Raw genomic sequence first — 24,117 nt, 5'->3', positions numbered from 1 at the left:
ATGTCATTATATTAAGGATTATGTCTTGAGCATCTGATTTTTCTGATTCTCACTCGCGACATGTTCAGGCTAGGGAGTGTTTAATAAGCAACATTGGCAGGAAAATATACATTTAGATTTCAAAGGAAATATCGTAATATTAAAAAGGAAACATAAGTTTGATCCTAACAATGTTGTAACGACATTTAAATAATGCCTTTAAATAATGTAGCCTAGTTGTCAGCAAGCATCAGTGTTTATTGAGATTGTAATACGTTTAAAAATGTTTTAATTGACAAGAAATATTGATATAGACACGTGTTTGACTGCTTTGGGAAATAACGCTCATCGTAGATATCACAGGATGAATGATCGTGAAGGAATGTGTAGTCTGCCACATTTGTTACCCATGACAAGTCGGCAACCTTAACTGCAAAACAAAACAAAAAATGTAATTAAATAAAAAAAATAAATAAGTAAAAATAAAATAAAATAAAATAAAATAAAATTAAATAAAATTAAATTACATAAAATAAAATAAAATAAAATAAAATAAAATAAAATAAAATAAAATAAAATAAAATAAAATAAAATAAAATAAAATAAAATTAATTGCTCAGAAAAAAAATATTTGGGGCATTTGATTTGATAAAATAAAATTCTTAATTGCTCCGTAAAATATTGCCTTACTAGAAATGCAGCCTTAATTACAAAAAAGACAGTAAAAGACTTTTACAGGTTGATTTAAAAAAATTCATGACTACATACCTTTGTACAAAATAAGGATGCCTAATGAACACAGAAATAAGAAACAATTAAAAAAAAAACTATACTGCATATAATTACAGAATCTAGCATAGAACATTAAGATAAAGAAGCTTAGATTCCACAACAAACCCATAGTTTACAGTTACAGTCTTATGACCGAATCAGCTCATCTAATTCGACATAGAAGGCCATGTGGCACTGACATCCGCTAGATTCATATAATAGGATCATACAAAGGGCATTGCATCTCCTGCCAAAGTGGCCATCTCTCTACCAGATCTCCTGACGGTCCACAAGGAGGTCTTGGCAAACCAGACCATGTTCTTGGAGTGTCACAGACTCTCTCTCTTGGGGGATATTTTTGCTCATCCACTGCCGAACAGACTGTTCCTTTTCATGCAGATTTCACTAAGTGCATTTTCATCTAGGCCACGATGTTCCTTTAGACCAAACAAAACCCGAGTGCAATTTTGTGTGTGTGTGTGTGCGCGCATACATGGCTCAAAACCCTATTCGTGATTTAGACTCGCCCTACACCTCGCTGTAGTGATAAAACTGCATAAGCATCCTCTCTCTCCGTGAAGGAACGCGCACGGTTTATAGGATTATTTTTCAGGTTCAGGGTTGAGCATGCAATCCTGAATTCAGCTCATATTCTAGTAAGGTGAGCAATGTCTAAAGCCTTCGAAAATTATCCAGCCACCCAGCATTGGAAAGAACGGCAAAAAAATATGACAGAAAAGAACGTCGGGAATGCGATCACCATCATTGTCCTCGAATGCATATAGAGGCGGCGATGCAGAAAATGCATTTCTATGGAAACAGAGCCCTGAGTCCTTGGTGCTTCGGTTAATTGTCTGTCTAAATGAATGTGGCCTATTAAGGACACCAAATTTACTGATGGAATGAATTTCAACCATCAGGACTATTAATACATACTCTTTTCAAGGCAAACACTCAAGGGACCCCAGTGGCCTGAATATAATAAAATATGCCCTTGAGCTGAGTGTGAATACAGTGTTTTATCAACATTCTATGGATACTTTTAGATCCTGACAGGCTGCATGTTTGATGGATCATGGAAGATGACGAGCGATCTTTTTTCTTAATTCACGTTGCAAATAGAAGGGAAAAACTGGTTTTGCATTAAAGGTATAGGTTGTGCAAAAGGAAAGCTAATGTAAATAATTACATAAAAGTTTATTGTACAGGCTGAATGCTTCACTTCATAATTAGAAATCAGCAGCATCAGTCATAGTGGCTAATTCTGTTTGGCATGTATGTCTTTTGGATAAATAAAAATAAATAAAAAATAATAAACAAATATATTTTTAAATGAACTATTTTTAAAATCAAATGAAATCAAATGCAATTAAATAAAAAAAATAAAACAATTATATTTTATATACAATATATATATATATATATATATATATATATATATATATATATATATATATATATATATATATATATATATATATATACAATATATATATATATATACAATATATATATATATATATATATACTATATATATATATATATATATATATATATATATATATATATATATATATATATATATATATATACAAATAAAAATCAAATAAATGTATAAAATAATAAAATATTTGAAAAATAAAATGAAACAAAATATTAAAAAAATAAATTAAATATTTTAATAAAATAAAATAAAATAAAATACGGCTGCTCTGTAAAAATACAGTAAATGGACCACGGTTAAAGCTAAAAATATATGCAAAATAATATTTAATATTTAAAATATATAATTTAATCAAATAAAATTAAATGCAATTAATCAAAATTACAAAAAGAAATGATAGAAATTATAATTATATTTTATAATAATATTTTAGAATAAAATATTTACAAAAACGAATCAAATAAAATTAATATAAGAAATAAATATTTGAAAAATAAAATGAAAAAAATATTTGAAAAATAAATAAAAATAATAATAATAATTATAATTATAATAAAATAATAAATATTTTAACAAAACAAAACAAAACAAAAAACAAAACAAGGCTACTCTGTAAAAATAAAGTAAATGGACTATAGACCACGATTGAAGCAAAAATTTTCTTTCATTTTCTACTAAAGGAAAAAGGCTTAAGGTTTAAGATTTGATCTGTAAACACCTCATATTATAATCAGGAGGGATGCACTGGGTAATAACTGGCCAAGGTATTGGCCATTTTCAGTCCGTGTAGAACAATTGCCTTGTGAAACTAAATCAAACCAAATCCAAATATTACAACATTGTAACAGTTTTAATTCCTGCTAAAATGCAGTACCCACAACACAATGCACTTTTTATCTATCGATCTATCATCCATCCATCCATCTCAGTAGGTTTTTAGCACAGAGCTCTACTATTTTCTGCTGTACTCCAGAGAGAAGTGACCTTTAAATGAAATGTGACGCAGTGCTAAGCTGCTGTAGGCGATGCTAATGAAATATAGTTGCATCATCAGCATCATCATTATCATCTTCTTCTTCTTCCAGTTGCGATCAAATATGCCACATTCGTTCTGAAAGCCAAATCTGACAACAAATGCTAGAATAATTTAGAGTAAATACTAGAGTGTTTCAAAACCATTTACTAAATTACTGTACAGTATATATTATAATGTTTAAAGGAAATGTGCTTCGTTACAACTGTTAATGATTGCTACAGCATATTGTAGGATTAAGTGTTGAACTGTAATAAATATCGTAGCACACTTATATTTTTGACTACAGTAAACTGGGGTGTATTTGATCGTTATATATGTTTGTATTTTTTATTGGATTCAAGTCAGGTGATTGGCTGGGCCATTCTACAGCTTGATTTTCTTTCTCTGAAAGCATTTGAAAGTTTCCTCGGCTGTGTTTTGGATCATTGTATTGCTAAAATCCACCCTAGTTTCATCTTCATCATCCTGCTAATGTAGAGGTTGGAGTGACGCAGCTTATATTAATTTAAAATAAGAAAGGGCAGAGGGTTGCTGAAGAACTACTGAGAGATTTCAGTTGCTGTTTGGGCTTTCACTGCCTTTCTACACCTCCCCTTCTTCATGTGTTTAATACTTTTTCCCTGCATTATTTCATTTTATTACACAACCTTAATTGTATACTAATTAGATTTAAATTTCAAGTCAACAGCATCTTAAGAAATATATTTTCAGAGAAAAATGCTGACGTGTTCAATACTTATTTTCCCAGATGTATTATATTATAGCAACTATAGAATCTTAACTATAGAAATTTCTATAGAGTGTATAGTTCCTATTTATATCAGACTAGAAAATATCAGCTTTTCATTTTCTTAGTATACACACTTTAAATAGAAAAAATCTGACATTTTCGAACAAGATGCTAGTGGTCTAATCTAATTCAATGATCTATGCTAAGCTAAGCTAAAAGTGCTCCCACCATTTTTATTGAAATCAGCTGAATGGATTAAAAGTAATGAAAAACATTCATTCATTCATTCTCCTTCGGCTTAGTCCCTTATTTATCAGGGGTCGCCACAGCGAAATGAACCGCCAACTATTCCAGCATATGTTTTACGCAGCGGATGCCCTTTCAGCTGCAAGTCGGTATTGGGAAACACCCATATACACTCATTCACACAGACACTAATACACTACGGCCAATTTCATTCATTCAATCATTTTCTTTTTGGCTTAGTCCCTTTATTTTAATCAGGGGTTGCCACAGTGGAATGAACCGCCAACTATTCCAGCACATGTTTTACACAGTACTGGGAAACACCCATACACACTCATTCACGCACACACTCATACACTACGGCCAATTTATTTAATCCAATTCACCTATAGTGCATGTCTTTGGACTGTGGGGGAAACTGGAGCACTTGGAGGAAACCTACAGGCACACAGAGAGAACATGCAAACTCCACACAGAAATGCCAACTGGCCCAGCCGGGACTCAAACCAGTGATCTTCTTGCTGTGAGGCAACAGTGTTAACCACTGAACCACCGTGCCGCCAAAATGAAAAACAATTAACTATTTAACTCTAAAGATGACTTAAACTGAGTCTCCTTCCAAAATAAAGTGGAGTGTTCCTTTAAATGTCCACATTTGAGACTGAAATCTGAAACCGTAGAGGCAAATACCACAACAGAAAAAAAAACTGATATTAAAAAAAGAGCTGAAACATCTCATGACTGTAAGAAATCCTTCTTCAAACCTTCAAGCAACCTCATCATGGCTTTGTTTTCGTTCTGTTTTTGCCGCCTGTTGGTTTCATATGCGTATATTAGTCATGAGATTGTGTAACTAACGCTGCAGAAAAACTGCCACCATGGACACATGCATCTCACGCATTACACAAGTCACGTAAAGATAATCCTCAAGCATCATCAGTGCAACCGCTGCTGACATCACTTCCTGTTTTTCCACACAGCATACAGTATATACTGGCTGATCAAACACAAACAGAGAAGATCACCTGGAGAACGCATGATACTGAAGACAAACACTTTTTTTTCACTTGTTCAGCCTGTTATAAACAATCTGCCCTGTGTTCATTTAACGCAATATGATGAGCAATACGCTTCAGAGGTCTGTGTGTGCTTTTAGTCACTTATTAACTAAGAAAATGGTGTTCCTATGTGTCTTATTACAAAGCAGATGAGCGTTCAGAGGATCAGATGAGAAGTGCAGCGTCAACACTGAGAGATGGCTTTAGAAATGGCACAGATATGGCCTGTACTGTAAAAAGAAAAACTCATGGTTGCCTTAATTTTCTTTTTCTTTTTTTTTTTTTAAGTTGAATCATATTAGCTTTATTATTACTACATTAAACTGGCTTAAAACAGCTTGTAACACTTAAAAAATTTAACTAAAATCCTTATTACCATAGCTTAATAATATAATATAATATAATATAATATAATATAATATAATATAATATAATATAATATAATATAATATAATATAATATAATATAATATAATATAATACATAAAGTTAAATAATATAATTTTGAATGTAACATAATTCTGAATATTTATGAATAAAATTACCAAAACATATGTATAATATAATTCTGAATATAATATAATTGATTCATTCATTTTCTTTTCGGCCTTTATTAATCTGGGGTTGCCACAGCGGAATGAACCACCAACTTATCCAGCACATGTTTTACGCAGCGGATGCCCTTCCAGCTGCAACCCATCACTAGGAAACATCCATATACACCCATTTACAAACATACACTATGGACAATTTAGCTTACCCAATTCACCTGTACTGCATGTCATTGGACTTGTGGGGGAAACAGGAGCACCCGGAGGAAACCCACGCCAACACAGGGAGAACATGCAAACTCCACATAGAAATGCCAACTGACCCAGCCGAGGCTCGAACCAGCAACCTTCTTGCTGTGAGGCGACCATGCTATCCACTGCGCCACCATGCAGCCAATATAATATAATATAATATAATATAATATAATATAATATAATATAATATAATATAATATAATATAATATAATATAATATAATAATGAATTTAAATATGGACATAATTAACATAAAAACATTTGTATAATAAAATCTAATATAATTATGAATATAATTAACATAAAACACATTTATGATCATATATTTTTTTACAGTGAGAGAAGCAGATCATGTAATGGATAGATGTACATTCAGTATATGAGAGAATCTCATGAAATACATGTCTAGATCATATTTCACCCCAAAATCAGATAAAAAAAAGAAAATGAAAAGTTGTTATTAAAGCTGTTTATGCTTGACAATTTTGGCATTATTTCCTCACAACTGAAACAATTTCCTTGATTACTGTAAACACAGATGTAAAATGTAATTATTATCACTACAATGCATAAAAATGAAAATTTTGTAAAAATGAAAACTTTACTACAGTAAACTTGAGCATATTATAGTACATATATATATATATATATATATATATATATATATATATATATATATATATATATATATTTGTGTGTGTGTGTGTGTGTGTGTGTGTGTGTGCGTGTGTGTGTGTGTGTGTGTGTGTGTGTGTGTGTGTGTGTGTACATACAGTTAAAGTCAGAATTATTAGATCCCCTTTGAATTTTTTTTTCTTTTTTAAATATTTCCCAAATTATGTTTAACAAAGCAAGGGAATTTCCACAGTGTGTCTGATAATATTTTTTCTTCTGGAGAAAGTCTTATTTGTTTTATTTCGGCTAAAATAAAAGCAGTTTTTAATTTTTTAAAACCATTTTCAGGTCAAAATTATTAGCCCCTTTAAGCTATAGATTTTTTTCGATAGTCTACAGAACAAACCACTGTTACAATAACTTGCCTAATTACCCTAACCTGCCTAGTTAATCTAATTAACCTAGTTAAGCCTTTAAATGTCACTTTGAGCTGTATAGAAGTGTCTTGAAAAATATCTAGTCAAATATTATTTACTGTCATCATGGCAAAGATAAAATAAATCAGTTATTAGATTATGTTTTGAAAAAAAAATCTTTTCTCAGTTAAACAGAAATTGGGGAAAAAAATAAACGGGGGCTAATAATTCTGACTTCAACTGTATACAATTTATATACAACTGTAGTTTTAAACATTCAGTATTAGATATTCAATTTTTGTATTTGTGTATTTTCTGTTTTCATCATTGCCTCAGTGTAATTTTGGTAGTTTTGTGTGTTTTTTTTTTTTTTTTTTTTTACATTTTTTGTCAATTGTTTTGTCATTTTTATTACTTAAAAACTATCTATTTATTTATTCTTTAATTTTGATTAGTTTTTGTTATTTTAGGTTTTTAATTTACAGTTATTAATTTATTATTTTATACAACATTTATTGCATTACAAAACATTTATACAAAATTTTGAATCTGTATTTTTTCTGATTTTATCATTGCTTCAGTGTAATTTTCATTAGTCTTAGTTATTATATAATACGTTTTTAAGTTACAAATATTTTTAGTTTTTATTTTAATTGTCATCATTATTATTATTTGGCATTACACAAAAACGTTATCCTGAATTTTAAGTAAAATAGAAATAAAGGTCAAATAGCCTAAAAGCTTTATGGTTTGACTTATTATTTTAATATTATATAATAATGTTATCCTGTTTGTTTATGTATATTAAAAATGTCCACAGTGCTAATCTAACAGAGCTGTCACTGAATCTACATAATGTTTTTATATAAGTGCTTTTATTAGCCTCATTTGTGTCACTTTCAATAAAAGCGTCTGCTAAATTAATGAAAGTAACTGTAAATATCTTACTTTTAATTTTCCATTTCCTGTGGTGAAATATTACCTGATCAAATGTTTCATGAGATCGATCAATATGTGGATCTGCTGAATCATTGCAATAACAGTGAAATATGAAGCTGAATCTGAATGGAGGCCATTAATGGGTCAAAAGGGGGTTTCAGAAAGACATTGAAATAAAGACTTTCACATTTCACCGTACTAATAAACCTGAGATAAAGCCTTCATGAGTGTTGAATTACAATATAACAATGCTGACACAAAATGCAAATGGACTGAAACAGCAGCTCATTAAACTGACACATAGACATTAAACATACATACACATAAAGAAGACGGCAGCGACACACAACTGAAATAAAATGGCTGATTGACTGATCATGAGCGGAGCACCATGGCCTGACATCTGCTGTATCTATACACTCATTTAATCTGGAGGTTCATGAAAGATAACCAATGATCTACAGTACATCTCAAATACAGGACTTTTTATGTAGGTCAGTCTACTATTATATTATATTATATTATATTATATTATATTATATTATATTATATTATATTATATTATATTATATTATATTATATTATATTATATTATATATTTATATTTATTATTATTATATTTTTGATTATATGTAGATATACGTAAAATATCTATAAATATATCTGGATTTACATAAAACATATAACAACATATAAATAAATAAATAAATAAATAAATAAAATAATAATTACAACTATTTTCTAAAAATCTTTTTATTAGATTATATATATTTATACAACAGTTCTGTCTGGTTCTCGAATCTGATTGGCTGATAGCCGTGTGATATTCTGCAATATGAGAACTTGTACAGTGTGCAGTCTCTTCACTCTTGTGTATTACTCCGCCCACAAAGAGTGACAACAGATAAATAAACTCACTACAGTTTAACAAATATTGCTGCTGTTGGACAACATAATGTACTTTTGAGGCTTTTTTAGGCAAGAATGTAGTTGTTTAGATTGCAACTATGCAGTTTATTTATAAGCACAGTGCCTATTTTAAATATTTATAATTTCGGAGATTCAGCAAGTTTGCGGCCATCAGCCTGTCATACTGAGCAGAGCAAAGACCTCCACCACCACAATATGGCGAAAGAGACCGCATAATAAGTCCTTAGGGGAGAAAAACAGCATTTTCAACAGTAAGTTTCAAACTACAGCTGAACAAATCATTACAGAACAGGTAAGTGACATTCTAAGATAATCTCTCTTTTGTATTTTGTACTGTTGTATTTATACCATAGTAATCTGGTAGTGTTTACTTTGCTTTGGCTTTGTCATGCCGTTCAGTCTTATAATCTTAAAATGAGTAAAATCACCTGTTTTGTCATAACTTTAGACATTATGCTAGAGAATCATTCAAATGCTAGCTCTAAAGTTACAGTTATAAAGTAGAAATGGATTCTGCTGTTCTGACCTCAGCTGCAGATATGAATGAACTGCGAAAGAAAGTAGTTCCTTGGACAAAAGGGTTTTTGAGACTGTCCGTGTTTGATTTTCTATTTAATATACACAATTATGCCATCAAACTGTTGTATAAACACAATATCACACTTGTAGCAACTCGTGTGATATTGCTGAAATAATCTATATCATAGAATAAAAAAACATTTTCTTATAATATTATTTTAATAATCTTCTTAATAAAATAATCTTTTAAATACACGTATTTGTAAAACATAGTTTTGCATCATAATACAAAAAAAATCAATAAATAAAAACAACTGCATTTTTTTCTAATAATCTTAAGTAAATCATAATAAATACTATAGAAAATTAAATATTCTAATAATAATCTAAAATTCTTTTACTATAGATTTTGTATAAAAAAATATATATCTGGACATGGTTTCACAAAACAAACTAAAAAACACTCTATTTTCTAACAGTCTTATATAATTTTATTATAAATACACTATAAAAGAACTGTGTGCATATATTTATATATATGTAACATTTATGTAACATTTTAATTTGACCAAAAATATAATAATAATAATAATAATAATAATAATAATAATAATAATAATAATAATAATAATAATAATAATAATAATAATAATAATAATAATAATAATAATAATAAAAACACTGCACATTTTCTGATAATCTTAAATCATTTTATTATAAATACTGTATGAAATAAATATACATGGATTTATATAAAACATATTTTTACAAAACTTAAATTTAAACTAAAATAAATAAATAAATCGACATATTTTTTAATAATCTTAAATAATTTTGTAATAAATACTATGTAAAATATAAGAATATATTTGGATATACATTTAAACATTTTTTACAAAACATTAAAAAATCTAATCAAATAATGAAAAGCACTACGTATGTTCTAATAATCCTAAACCATTTTTATATATATTGTATGAAAAAAAAACACATTTTTGTTTCACAAAATATAAAACAACACAAAATTATAAAAAACTACATATTTTTTAATCATATTCAATAAACAGTTTTCTAATAAATATTCTAAAAATTTTAATATATTTGGATATACATCAAAAATGTTTCCCAAAACATTAAAAAGTAATATAATTTTTCAAAAAAGACCATTAAATCTTTAATATAAAAAGATAAAAAAGATTTATATAAAAAATATTTTTTCTTTCACAAAACAAAATAAAAAATAAATAAATAAATCCACATATTTAAAAAAAATATGTATAATAACATATAATATATCTAATAATATATAGAACGTCACTATGTTAGCTTTTTTTCATTAACATTTCTTCCTAAATAGATTATTCATTCATTTGGACCAGGTGCAGTGTTAATACATTGCTATATATGTTTTATTACAATAGAATTAAATGTAAAACACTTTTTAAAATATGCTTAATATAATCATTATTTTGCGTTAATTAATTAATTAATTAATTAATATTTTATTACTTAAAACTATTTAAAATGAATTATTATTATTTTTTTGTAATGTTTTTATATTTGCATAAAAATGACTTTCACTTCATGAACCAATAGCACGTCTTGTACTGTACGTATGGTATGAGATACAGCTGGTGGCCATGGCGACAGTAGTTTACCTGAGGTCGGTTTCAGAGAGCGTCCTCTGGTTCTTGTCCTCCTCAGACTCCTCCAGCTCTACACTTTCTGTCTGTCTGCTGAGTTTCCCTGTTTTTCTCCTGCTCCCCCTGTCCTCCTCTAACCCCCCCACCTTTTCCTGAAGACCCTCCCCCTCCTGAAGCTCCTCCCCCTCCCTGCTGAGACTCCGCCCGCTGATGTGGGTGGGTGTGGCCGGCAGATGCAGAAGCAGAAGCAAGCAGCATGCAGACCATAAACCGCACAGAAAGAATGAACGGATGAATGAATAAAAACAACAACATAACAGTCAAGTCAACAGAAAACAGAATGAAAACGTTTCATTGCAGAACGAAAATGCTTTTCAGTGAAACTAACTGCGTTCACTGGCATGGAGTGAAAGGAATTTGCAAACTGACAGCCTATGCAAATATAAGTAAAATACATTTATATATTCTAAATAATAAGTAATACGTGTTTATAATTCTCTTCTCACCAAGGCTACATTTATTTGAGCAAAAATGATCTAATGTTGCAGAAAAATATTCATTTAAAGCAATTAGATTTATTATGAAATTATTAAATAATTATTTCAGTATCACATTATTGCATATTTAGAAAATATTATAAATTTTTTTTGTTATTTAATGTTTTATGTCATTCAAAATGTTTATGTTAATTAAGATTTTCTTGGCGCTCCATAAAAATGTATTAATATTTTTGTTATTTATGGTGCTTAATATTTTTTATAGAAATTGGGGCAACTTTTTTTAGGACTTTTGGATTCATAAAAAAGCTCAAAGCTAAATATTTTTCATTTAAAGCAATTAGATTTATTATGAAATTAATAAATAATAATTGAAAATATCATTATTATTTTTACATAACACACTTAATAATATTTAAAAAATATATTATTCAATAATTGTGCCATTTTATGCTTTATGTTATTGAAAATATTTGTTAATTAAGATTTTCTCGGCGCTCCATAAAAATATATGCAGTTAGATTTATTATCAAATTAAAAAAATGTTCATTTAAAATGTCATCATTATTATTACATATTATTAAATATTTGTGTTATTTTATGTTTTATGTTATTCAAAATATTTATGTTATTTAAGATTTTCTTGGCACTCCATAAATATTTATGCTATTTATGCTGCTTAATATTTTTTGTATAAATTGTGGCAACTTTTTTAGGACTTTTTTGGATTAATTAATTTAAAAATCATTATTATTACATTTTACATATTTTAAAGATTATAATAAAATATTTGTGTTATTTTATGTTTTATAAAATATTTTTGTTAATTAAGATGTTCTTGGTGCTTCATAAATATTTATATATTTATGCTAATTATGCTGCTTAACATTTTTATAGAAACTGTGGCAACTTTTTAGGACTTTTAGATGAATAAAAAGCTCAAAAGCTAAATTTCTTTTGAGCAAAGAAATATGCAGTAATGTTCCTAAATATTTTCATTTAAGGTAATAAAATATCTTCACTATTACATATTTTAAAAATTCTTATTAAATATTTGTTTTAAAAATTAAGATTTTCTTGGCACTTCATTAATATTTGTTATTATTTTTGTTATTTATAGTGCCTAAATAATTTTTTTAGTATAGAAATTGTGTTTTTTATGTTTTTGGTTATTCAAAATATTTGTATAATTTATTAATATTTATGTTATTTATGCCTCTTAACCTTTTTATAGAAATCTCTCTATCTAATAACCAAGTGCTTTTTAACAGAGATACAATTTTGTATAAGTTTTGTATGTAATAATTTAAATAACTAATTTCTAATAAACGATTTCTCTTGTCTTTGCAAGGATAAAAGAACATCATTTCTTTACTAGTTATTTTGTACGATACTATTTAACTTAAACAACAATTTCAAGGTGTACATTTTAAGGGGGCTAATAATACTGACCTTAAAAATAGTTAAAAAAAATAAAATAAAATCATAAACTAGCCAAGACATTGGTCTTAGACGAGAGTGGATTTCCTCCATGCCAGTTCACACACAGTCAGCTATTTGCCACCAAACTCACATAAATACAATCAAACCTCAAAAACATTCAGATCCAGATGATGAAGAACCATAGAGGTGCTTTTTCTCTCAGGCCATGAACACACTGCAGATTAATATGACCTGCACGCCTTTTCAGAGTTCAGATATTTACAGGAGTGAAAAACTCATTCTTTAACTAAATATAAAATGGAAAAATAGAGATACAGTATGAGAAGTGTTAAGGGTAACGCATTACAAGTAACACGAGTTACATAATAATAATATGGCTTTTCTAATTAATGAGTAAAGCAACGCATTACTCGAATTAAGTAATAATATTTGAGTTACTTACAAAAAAATGCTTGTTACTTTTTAGTTGAATTAATTAGCTTTTAAAAATGAATAGCTGAATTAATATTAACTTTGTCACATTGAATACCGTAATCAATGAGAAAATGTGGGAATAGACAGAAACCAAGATGGCTCTGATTTAAATTTTTACAATTGAAGTATTCTCATTATTTTGAACGCATTAAAGAAAGGAAAAGGGGATTGTCTCAATGAACAATGATTTTACTTCACTAATAAGACAACAAAGTACAAAAGTAGCAAACACATTGCTTTAAACTTTCGTTAATCTGTATAAACAGCAACATCTGTATACCCTAACCTGCCTAGTTAACCTAATTAACCTAGTTAAGCCTTTAAATGTCACTTTAAGCTGTATAGAAGTGTCTTGAAAATATCTAGTAAAATATTATGTACTGTCATCATGGCAAAGATAAAATAAATCAGTTATTAGAAATGAGTTATTAAAACTATTATGTTTAGAAATGTGTTGAAAAAAATGTCTCTCTGTTAAACAGAAATTGGGGGAAAAATAAACAGAGGGGCTAATAATTCAAGGGGGCTAATAATACTGACTTCAACTGTATACAATATATATATGTATATATACGCAGTGGTTTTTAATTTAATTGAGTTTTTTTATTTAAATAATGTCTTTAAGCAACACTAAAATTATAGAAATATAGATTTTTTTTTATTTACAACATAAATTTAAAACTAGGAAAAACTAAACTTTTTCAAAACCAAAAATATATGTATTTTACACAATAAAAGCAGTGATTTTTGTGTATATGAGAAAAAAAATATTATTATTATTTATTTTTTATTGGTAAATATAAAGAAATGAAAATAATAACATATTATTATAAAAATATTATTAACCTTTAAATTTTAATTTTATATGTTGCTCTTCTTTTTCAATTTTATTTAATTATTTAGAGTTATTTAGTTTGTAAAAAGTTTTTTAATTTTAATAAATATTTTAATAAATCTCAGTTTTCAATGACTTAAACCACTGACACCTCTGATTCTTCACAGAAATAAAACCTGAAGATTTGACTCCTGTAATACACGCAGTCGTCACTTTAAAAGCATGTGCATGGTGTAGATGGCCTGAAAGAGCACAGACTGTGGTTGAATAGTGATTTGTAGAATCTGCGTCTCACCTGATCTTCCTGCTGCCCCGCGGCCGCTCCGACTGGACAGAGATGTAGCTCATGCTGCTGAATCGAGATGCACTGCTGGTTCTCGACACAGCGGACACGTCGCTCACATCACTGTCCGAAGACTTGGCCGAAAGGTTTTCTCCACGCTGAGGATCCCTGCCGGAGCGCTGAACACACACAACACACAAATACACACAGGGTTAGCTTGTTATGTCCCTTTATGTATAAATTCTGCTCTTTTTATTTTTGGGAAGTGTTCTGTGTATTTGTTTTATCTGCAGGAAGCAGACAATTTAAACAAACACCATGTTGACAATTGTATTGATATATATTTTTTTACGTTAATAATTTTTTCACAATATTTTTTTATTTTAATAATTTTATTACTATTTATAATTGTATTTTTAATTTATTTCTATTTTATTTTATTTTTATCATTTATTCGATATTTTATTACTCAATTTTTACTCGATATTTTACTTTATCACTCAAATTGACTACTCTTTGCCCAAAGCTTATTGACCTTTCAACTAATTTGACCTTAGTTGCACTGTGATAGTAACTCAATGACACTGCTGGAAAAACTGTACAGTTTTCAGCCCATCAGATAGCTTAGCTGGATCTGAATGATCATGAAATGAGCATGAAATATGTTGGGTGACCCACTATCAGAAGACAGTCCCGTATGCGGGTCAGTATGCTGAAATTCAGCACCATGTACGGCTGCTTCGATTTCTCTTTGTGTCCTTTTAAGCCAGTGGTATGAAAAGCCTCACACAGCCCTATGAGTTCTGCAGGATTTTATGAAAGAAGATAAAGACAGGATTTGTTTGCTCTGTCTGGGGTAACGGCGCCATCGGATATTTGATAAACAATGTTTATAACCATCATGGCGAGCCATGAACACCTTATAAATAAATATGTTACATAAGATGCTATAATACCTCTCTACGTCTGTCCGGGACAGATGAGCAGGAATACCTTACTATAAACACACCGACTTGTCTTTTTAAGGATACTTGTCATCTCTTTACGAGATCATTGCTTCTAAAAGCAGAATTCATTTTACAATTCTTATATAATTATGTTTTTGTTATTTAGTAATTATAATCATAGTAGTGATTAATAATATTATTAATTATGAGTAGTAGACTTATTAATTTATTTGGAATGCATGTATTATTTTGTTGTTGTTGTTTTTCTTATTATTATTTTTATAGTTTCATTACAATTTTTACTATTTAAAATTATAATTTAAATTTTGTTTTATATATAATTCACATTTTTTTTGCAATTTAAAATTTAATTAGAATTAGAAGTTTAATAATTAGTTTATTTTATATTCATTTATTTTAAACGCAGATATGAAAATGTGTTATTTATTCATTTGTTTAAAATGCAGATATAAAAATGTATTATTCATTTATTTATTTTTTTTAAATGCATATATGGAATTATTATTATTATTATTATTATTATTATTATTATTTATATTATGTTGTTGTTGTTGCTGTAATCAAGAGTCGTTACTTAACTATAACGACAATTTATTTTTTATGTTTTGGGTAAATTTTGAAATATCTTTCTAATTATGATTATCATTATTAATAATAATAATAATAATAATAATATTATTTGTTGTTGTTATCAGGTATAGTTATTTAACTATGCATACATATTGAAGTCAGAGATATTAGCCCACCTTTTAATTTTTTTCTTATGGAGAAAGTCTTATTTGTTTTACTTTGCTAGAATAAAAGCAGTTTTTAATTTTTTTTAACCATTTTAAGGGCAAAATAATTAGCCCCTTTAAGCAATTTTTTTTTTCTATAGTCTACAGAACAAACCGTTGTTATACAATAACTTGCCTAATTACCCTAACATGCATAGTTAACCTAATTAACCCAGTTAAGCCTTTAAATTTCACCTTAAGCTGTATAGAAGTGTTTTGAAAAATATCTAGTAAAATATTATTTACTGTCATCATGGCAAAGATCAAATAAATCAGTTATTAGAAATGAGTTATTAAAACTATTATGTTTAGAAATGTTTAGAAAAATCTCCTCTTAGTTAAACAGAAATTGGGGAAAAAAATAAACAGGAGGGCTTATTATTATTATTATTATTATTATTATTATTTCATGAAAAGGGAGTCATCATTTCCCCCATCTCATCTTATGGCTTTGAATGAGTGGTTAGATAAAGATGTAACAGCTTCAGTATATGACATGTATGACACCTGTTTATCACTTTTAACTATCATTCAGCGATTCCATTGATACCACTAGTTGCATTATTTATAGAATAACACCTGTAGCATAACCATCTTTAATAGTCTATATCTTAAAGAGATAGTTCACCCCAAAATGAAAACTGACTCACGATTTACTCACCCTCAAGTGGTTATAAACCTCTCTTAAGAGTATAAGGGTTTATTTCTTCTAGTGAGCACTAAAAAAGGATGTTTAGGAGAAAGCTGAAAAACTGTAACCATTGACTTCCATAGAAAGAAAAACAAATACTATGTAAGTCAATGGTCACAGGTTTTCAGCTGTCTTCAAATTACAGTTGAAGTCAAAATGATTAGCCTTCCTGTGTTTTTTCTTTTCTTTTTCAAATATTTCCCAAATGTTGTTTAACAGAGCAAGGAATTTTTCACAGTATGTCCTGTAATATGTTTTCTTCTGGAGAAAGTCTTATTTACAGTATTAGCCCCCTTAAGCAATATTATTTTAGATTGTCTACAGAATAAACCACTGTTATACAATGACTTGCCTAATTACCCTAACCTGCCTAATTAACCTAATTTAAGCCTTTAAACTGTCACTTTAAACCAAATACAAGTATCTCGAAAAGTATCTAGTCAAAAATTATTTACTGTCATCAGGGCAAAGATAAAAGAAGTCAGTTATTATAAAGTAGTTATTAAAATTATTATATTTAGAAATGCGCTGAAAATAATCTCTCCGTTAAACAGAAATTAGGGAAAAATATACAGGAGGGCTAATAATTCTGAGTTCAACTGTATCTTCTTTTGTGTTCAACAGAAGAACCCAACTCAATCAGGTTTAGAACATTTCATTTTTGGGTGAACTGTGCCCTTAAGAAAGCGATAGTGTTTCCTTGCCTTGTGATAATCCTGCTCCAGTCTTGAATCGGAGCCGGTCCCCTGTTTATATTTGTTCATCTTCAGCTTCATCTGCCGTGTTCGCTCCTCAACATCCAGAGCACCTGCAGATCACAGCAAACATCTGTCAGATCAACAATAATGGAGGACAATGTTGGAGAGAAAAAGGGCCTCGAGAGGTCGGCGAGGCCTGAACACAACAGATCTGTGCAGTTTAAAAAACGAAGAAATCTTTCTCTTCAATGACACTAGCTTTGAACGACCACTTTTAATTAGCATATGAGCATACAAAACATCTGTCAGTTTAATACAACACTGTTAATCAAAATAATTACAGCATAAAATGCAATTGATTAGTAGTATTAAAGTCTGCATGAACTGAATGTTGATGTACTTCCAACTGAAACGGAATATTGAGTAGGGGGCGGGGATTTTTTTTGTGCATCATTCCCTTGTAGCAAACTAACAGTAAAGCTGGAATAATACTTTCACTTGGTGCCACATCGCGCAACTCCTCTGACTGCGCAAGCACCTCGCGAAACGAACAGAGTTTTTATACTTGCCGCATTTACCGTTGTGATATTCTTTAAAACGACAGGGGGTGGTCAAAAGAAACTGACCGTAAAGTCAGACGGATAAACAGAGAAGTAGTAAGTTTCCGGAACTACCTAATATAATTCATATCATTGAAGATTTTTATACTAATTATTTTTTTCTGTTTTTATAAATTATTTAATGATTATAAGGATTTTATAACCATTCAATATTTTTTAAATTCAAACTTTGATGCATCACTTGCTTTTGTTCATATCTCGGACAGATTTACCTATTAAAGTTTACTAAACTATCATTGACAACAGGACATGGGTTGCTTTACAAATATATATTTTTATTATGGCAAGAATAAAAGCAATAAAAAAAGCACACTTACTAAAAAATACAGATGTTTTTTTAGATTTAGCCCACACCACAATTCACACATTACTGTCTGGCTAGTTTCTGTCCTATACTTATGCTAAAAAGGCCAATAATGGTCCAACATTCCTGACCATTATCACCAATTAAGCCTAGAAAAACAGGGCATCAGTATATTGTAAACCGATAGGTTCATATATCCTTTTCCAGTTTTCAAATAAATAATTTGTTCCTTAATTATAGTTTTGTAACTATTAAATTGTTTTAAATTCAAAATTTTAACATTTACATCAGTGTAAAATTGTGTACCTGGGTCTCCACTTTTGCCATGGCTTCTTTTGGTTTTAACAAACTTATCCCTCAGGGTTTTCCAAATCTTTTAACAAAATCTTTCCTCCTTTCCCACGGCTGTTGCAAATTCTAGCCAAGAATTATTGTTCATCTGGTTCTCCCTATGATCACGGATCATTAAGATATCTGTACAGTACCTGTGTCAGACAAAATCTTTTCAATATATATATATATATATATATATATATATATATATATATATATATATATATATATATATATACATACATACATAGATACATACATACATACATACATATATATATACCCCTGGTGGCAGAGTCGCAAACTGCTATTACACCTAAAAACACATTCTTAATCCTTTAGTGCGGCAGCAGTGACACTCGCTGCGGAAATGACCCTTTTGAAGTGCCACCCACTGTATCAGCACATTGCTATGCAATTATAAGGGTGTTGTAGGTAGTTTCAACATGTTGCTAGGGTGTTCTGTGTGTTTAATTGTATTACTGTATGTGGTCACTATGGTATCATAAATGGTTGCAAGGGTAAGTGATTTAGCATGTTGCTATGGAGGGTGCTTTAGGTGGTATAAGCATATTGCTACAGTATGTTTAATATTATACATTTTTAATGCAAACATATCATTAATAGGTTACCCTGATGAAGGCAGCTCTCTGCCAAAATGCGTAAAGGTTTTTTTAAGGACTAGCCATGTCGATAAGGCTTTTTAATATTTTTTCCACATTTTTTGAGTGCCTTGGGCTGATTTCTGCTGTTTATTCTGATGAATCCCTTACCCAAAGAGCACCGGCACATTATTTAAGCTACCTCTGAGGACTTTTTGCTTGATTTTGGATTTTTATAACATTTATTTTGTTGTATGGCAGAAAAAATAGTAGTCTGAAAACCACAATATGAAACTTGTTTGTAGAAGTAAGAGATATAAACTTTGTAATCTTTCTGGTTGAAAGACAAGACGAGCTAAAACTTAAACCGACCATTTGCACAAGCAAATAACAAAGTTTGTGGCACTGATCCATGCAGAGCAAACTACATCTGTCTCTGTCAGAGCAGGTGCCCTAAATGTCAATAGCAATTTTCGTTTGCCAATAGCAATTGTCCTGTTGAGTAATTAACATGTTCACCAATTACCCAATGATTAGTGCTCTCAGAATCATTAGATTCATTTTGGATTTAATTGCTGTGGAGAACTTAATATATGCATGCATGTGTTTTTTTTGTATGCTTAATAGATCCTAAAAAATACAATCATTATAGAAAGTGCTTACGGAATGCTTTGCATCTTCCTTTAATACGCAATACACACCCAACAGCTTTTACTCTTTGTTTCAGTATTGGAGTTTAGATGGCAAAAGCACAAAACACACTTCATCCTCTAACTTTGAAGAAAAGAGCACACCGGTATGATGAAAAGTGCACAAGAGAATAAAAGTGGATGCAAATTAAAATCACAAAACCATAAACAACTTCTAAAAGTAGCCATGATGGGATGAATCTGCACTAAAGCCATCATGAAGCTTCATTAATTCCAGCCATAACCAAGAACTGTCTGGTTTGAGAGTCTAGTACAAAATCCCCAAATTTATTGTCAACAATAATGAAATAAGAAGTGTGATTCAAATTTTTATATATAAAAAAATGCATTAAAACAATTCAAAAGTCTTAATTCTGTTCTTTAAAAAATACGATTTTAAAAACAAATGTTACAATACAAGGGTGCAATAAAATGATCAAACTTCACCGAAAAGATCTACAAAAAGGTTTATTTTTCCACCAATTACTTTTGATTTCTTTGTGTTCACCCAGAATTATAAATAAAATATATTTTGTTAAATATAATGCTGTTTCCAACACAGAAAACCAGCATATAAACATGATTTCTGAATCTAACATTGAAGATTGCAGGAAATTTACTTGTACTAAATAAAATTTGAAAGATTATTTAAAAAAATATATATTGTAATACATCCATAGCTGTGTCTCATTTCAGAGGCTGCATCCTCTGAAGGATGCATTTGAAGGGTGCTGCGTCATCGCGGCATGATGAAGGCTATCTCATTTAAATATATATATAAAAAAATCTAAATCAAAAATCCTTTAAATGCAGCCTCAAAATGCATACTTTGTTTCCCAGGATACAACCGGTGGATCTTTTGCAGCCTTGAACATCTCAAGATTCATTGTGTGCTGATAATGACAGAACGTTTTAAAAAGAAAACTCTGGATTAAATGTATGAATTACAGTAGGTTTATTTTGCTTTGATATCTAAACACATTAGAAAACAAAGAGAGTATGAAATGTCTTACTAAAAAGTGATTTTTATGTGTACATATGACACATGTGTGTTTGTATGACTTGTTTATGTGTATATGTATGGATCAAATGAAATATATTTCCAGCTTCTGTAAACCTTGCTTTGCTTTAGACTGCTTAAAGTAAGTTTTAAAATCACTTTGAAAAAAAAGTCATTACAAATTTTATTACTGCTTATTAACGTCAGCTGTTACGGTTGTTAGGTGGCGAGATCTATCCTCTGTAGGTAAGATCGTCTCATTTCAAAATACTCGGTTTGGCTTGTGTGGACTTTGAAGGACTCACCTTTGAAGTCTGCATCCTTCGGAGGATGCAGCCTCTGAAATGAGACACAGCTTATGTAGAGCATAACTCAAATAAACCCACTCTTTTTTTACATAAGAAAAAAAAGGAATGATACATTTATAATCCTGGTTATAGCTGGAGCTGGTGAAGGAAGCCTGAGCTTCAGAGCAGAAAGAAACTCCTACGATTTCCGATCAACAAAACTAGGTCACTAAAACAGTCATAAAAAGAGCAGTGAAGAAGAGTGATGGGTTTAAAAAGCCAGTGAAGACAAAGAGCAGAAAGAGATGATGTTCGCTTTTCAAGCACAATCCCAGCGTTTACTCCTCTACAGTTTTTACACTTACACATTACTACTTACAAGCAGGCCAAATTGACAATTGCTGTATCAACCTACAACCTAAAATGTCCTACATTTTGAAATCACTGCTTGGTCCTATTTAAATGTTTGTTTTTGCTTTTAAAACAGGAAAAAAATAAGTAGTTTTAAGCATAATTCAAGAGTTATAATACAAAACACTTCCAGATTTCTCAGTTATTGGTGTTAATCTGGAATCTAGTGGTAAATTCCTTGATTATCTGCCAAAGCAGCCAATTTGAATGTCATCACTCGATTGAATGGGCTTTATCAGTGGTAATCAGCTGATAGATATGGGAGAAAAGGGGCTGTTATCATCCATCCACATGGTTAATCAGCTACAGATCACATACGGCTGCGGCCAGATTTAAGTTAACAAGAATTATTTATATTATTTATTAAATTTCCCATTAATTGTATTTTATTAGCATCTACCCCTACCCCAACCTTAAACCTAACCGTCACAGTAATGTAAAAACAAATCTGGATCTGGAGTCTTTGCTATTAGTACAGCTGATTAACCATGTGCATGGAAGATAACAGCCTTCTAAGACATACTAGTAGGCGCAGAAGGCCCCTACTGGCCCATGTCTAGTAGCTGATAACCACTGATAATGCCCATTCAGAATGATAACATTCGAAGCAGGTGGCCAAAGCCTATTTAACTGGAAGCATAACTTTACAGTTTTCACTATAGCTATGTTTCCATGCAGCTATTTTCATGCGCATTTTGTAATATTGTATAAAAGAATGCATAAGGGAAATGCTAAGATGCGCATACATTTTGAAACTGTGCATAAAAAACATATGTACACAGCTGAGTAGAAGTATAGTGTAGTGTACTTAGTATAATATGCTTTCTCACTACAACCGAACCGCTCTAAAGTTTCTTTCAAAAAATCTCAGGCTAATTGTTTTATTGCGGTTCAGAGCAGGATTGTGGGTTTTTCATATGCCCAAACGAACCGAGCTAATGGGGCAAACGCGCCAGGTTCTAAAACAAACGTCTAAGTGTGAAAGCACCCTAAGTTTGTGTCTATGTTTAATCAGTGCTTGATTTTTGGATGAGCTTCTTTAAGATTGTGGTTGCTGTTATTCTTCCAGCAGGTGAATGAAGTGCGACAAACATAGAGGAGCTGAGATACGCATTGGAGGATGAGGAGAAAAGCAAAGCAGAAGAAAGGACAGACCTGAGTTTGTCCGACTGGGGGAGTCCGAGTCTTCTGGGGGTGAAGGGTGTGAAAGGTGAACGGGTCACATCACAAAAATGGACAGACAGACAGACAGACAGAGGAGAGGGGTGTGAGAGGAGGAGTGCAGAAACAGAGGACGAGACACCAGGGGCAAAAACACACGGGAGGAAACACGACAACAAACAAACAAACAAACAAAAATGAAAGAAATACAACACGACAAGCAGATAAAAGCACAAACCACAAGATTTAAATTCAGTCAAACAGAAGGAAAATAGCATTTAAGGAGAGGAAAAGAAATATAAACAAAGGTCAGAGGATAAAGATGAAGAGCAGTCAGTCCTGCTTAAAAAATAAAACCTGAAACGCTAGAAGAGTGTTAATAGCATGCAGACAACAATGATTTTTTTTTAAATACCTGTGGAAAGAAAGAGAGAGAAAGATCCTGAAGAGAAATAACTTGCTACATTATTTGACAAGACCGGGTCCTGTTTGGATCCTTAAGAAATGTTGATTGATATCCTGTTACAATATCCTAGCAAAAACAATAGCCATTTGTTGCACAAAACTACCCAGCCTGATCTCACGAGGAAAAGTTTGGAAATTTTTACTTATTTTTTTAAAAGAAATGTTCACAAAGGATGCATAAAGTTAATCAAAAATCTCAGCAAAACACCCCCAAAAAAGTAGTGAGCTTGAGAGACTTTGTTTAACAAACATAAAAAAGAAAAAAAGCTTTTGAGTATGCAAAAAACAAGCTAAACAAATAAAAAAAGTCAAAATTGGACACACTGACAGTAATTCTATGTGTAAACAACATCATTGAAGTAACGTTTAGAACTCTGATTTAATAAGATGGAGTTTAAAAATCATTCTGCAGGCATTCATATTGCATATCATTTGCAAAAAAATAAAC

The 24,117-nt window shown here is 30.2% G+C and overlaps 1 protein-coding gene across 1 annotated transcript in view; it reads right to left on the bottom strand.

Annotated features, from left to right (window-relative positions):
- Positions 1-24,117, bottom strand: part of rims2a (regulating synaptic membrane exocytosis 2a) — a 290,481-nt gene that overhangs the window by 60,017 nt on the left and 206,347 nt on the right. The window contains exons 23-25 of the mRNA XM_056475706.1: positions 23,199-23,231; positions 17,804-17,907; positions 14,677-14,843 (exon numbers count right to left, since the gene is read on the bottom strand). Coding sequence (XP_056331681.1) covers positions 14,677-14,843; positions 17,804-17,907; positions 23,199-23,231 — 304 coding nt within the window. The remainder of the gene's footprint in view (positions 1-14,676; positions 14,844-17,803; positions 17,908-23,198; positions 23,232-24,117) is intronic.

The sequence above is a fragment of the Danio aesculapii genome, chromosome 16, assembly GCF_903798145.1.
Source record: "Danio aesculapii chromosome 16, fDanAes4.1, whole genome shotgun sequence".
Lineage (NCBI taxonomy): Eukaryota > Metazoa > Chordata > Actinopteri > Cypriniformes > Danionidae > Danio > Danio aesculapii.
This window is presented reverse-complemented; position numbering and strand designations above follow the sequence as displayed.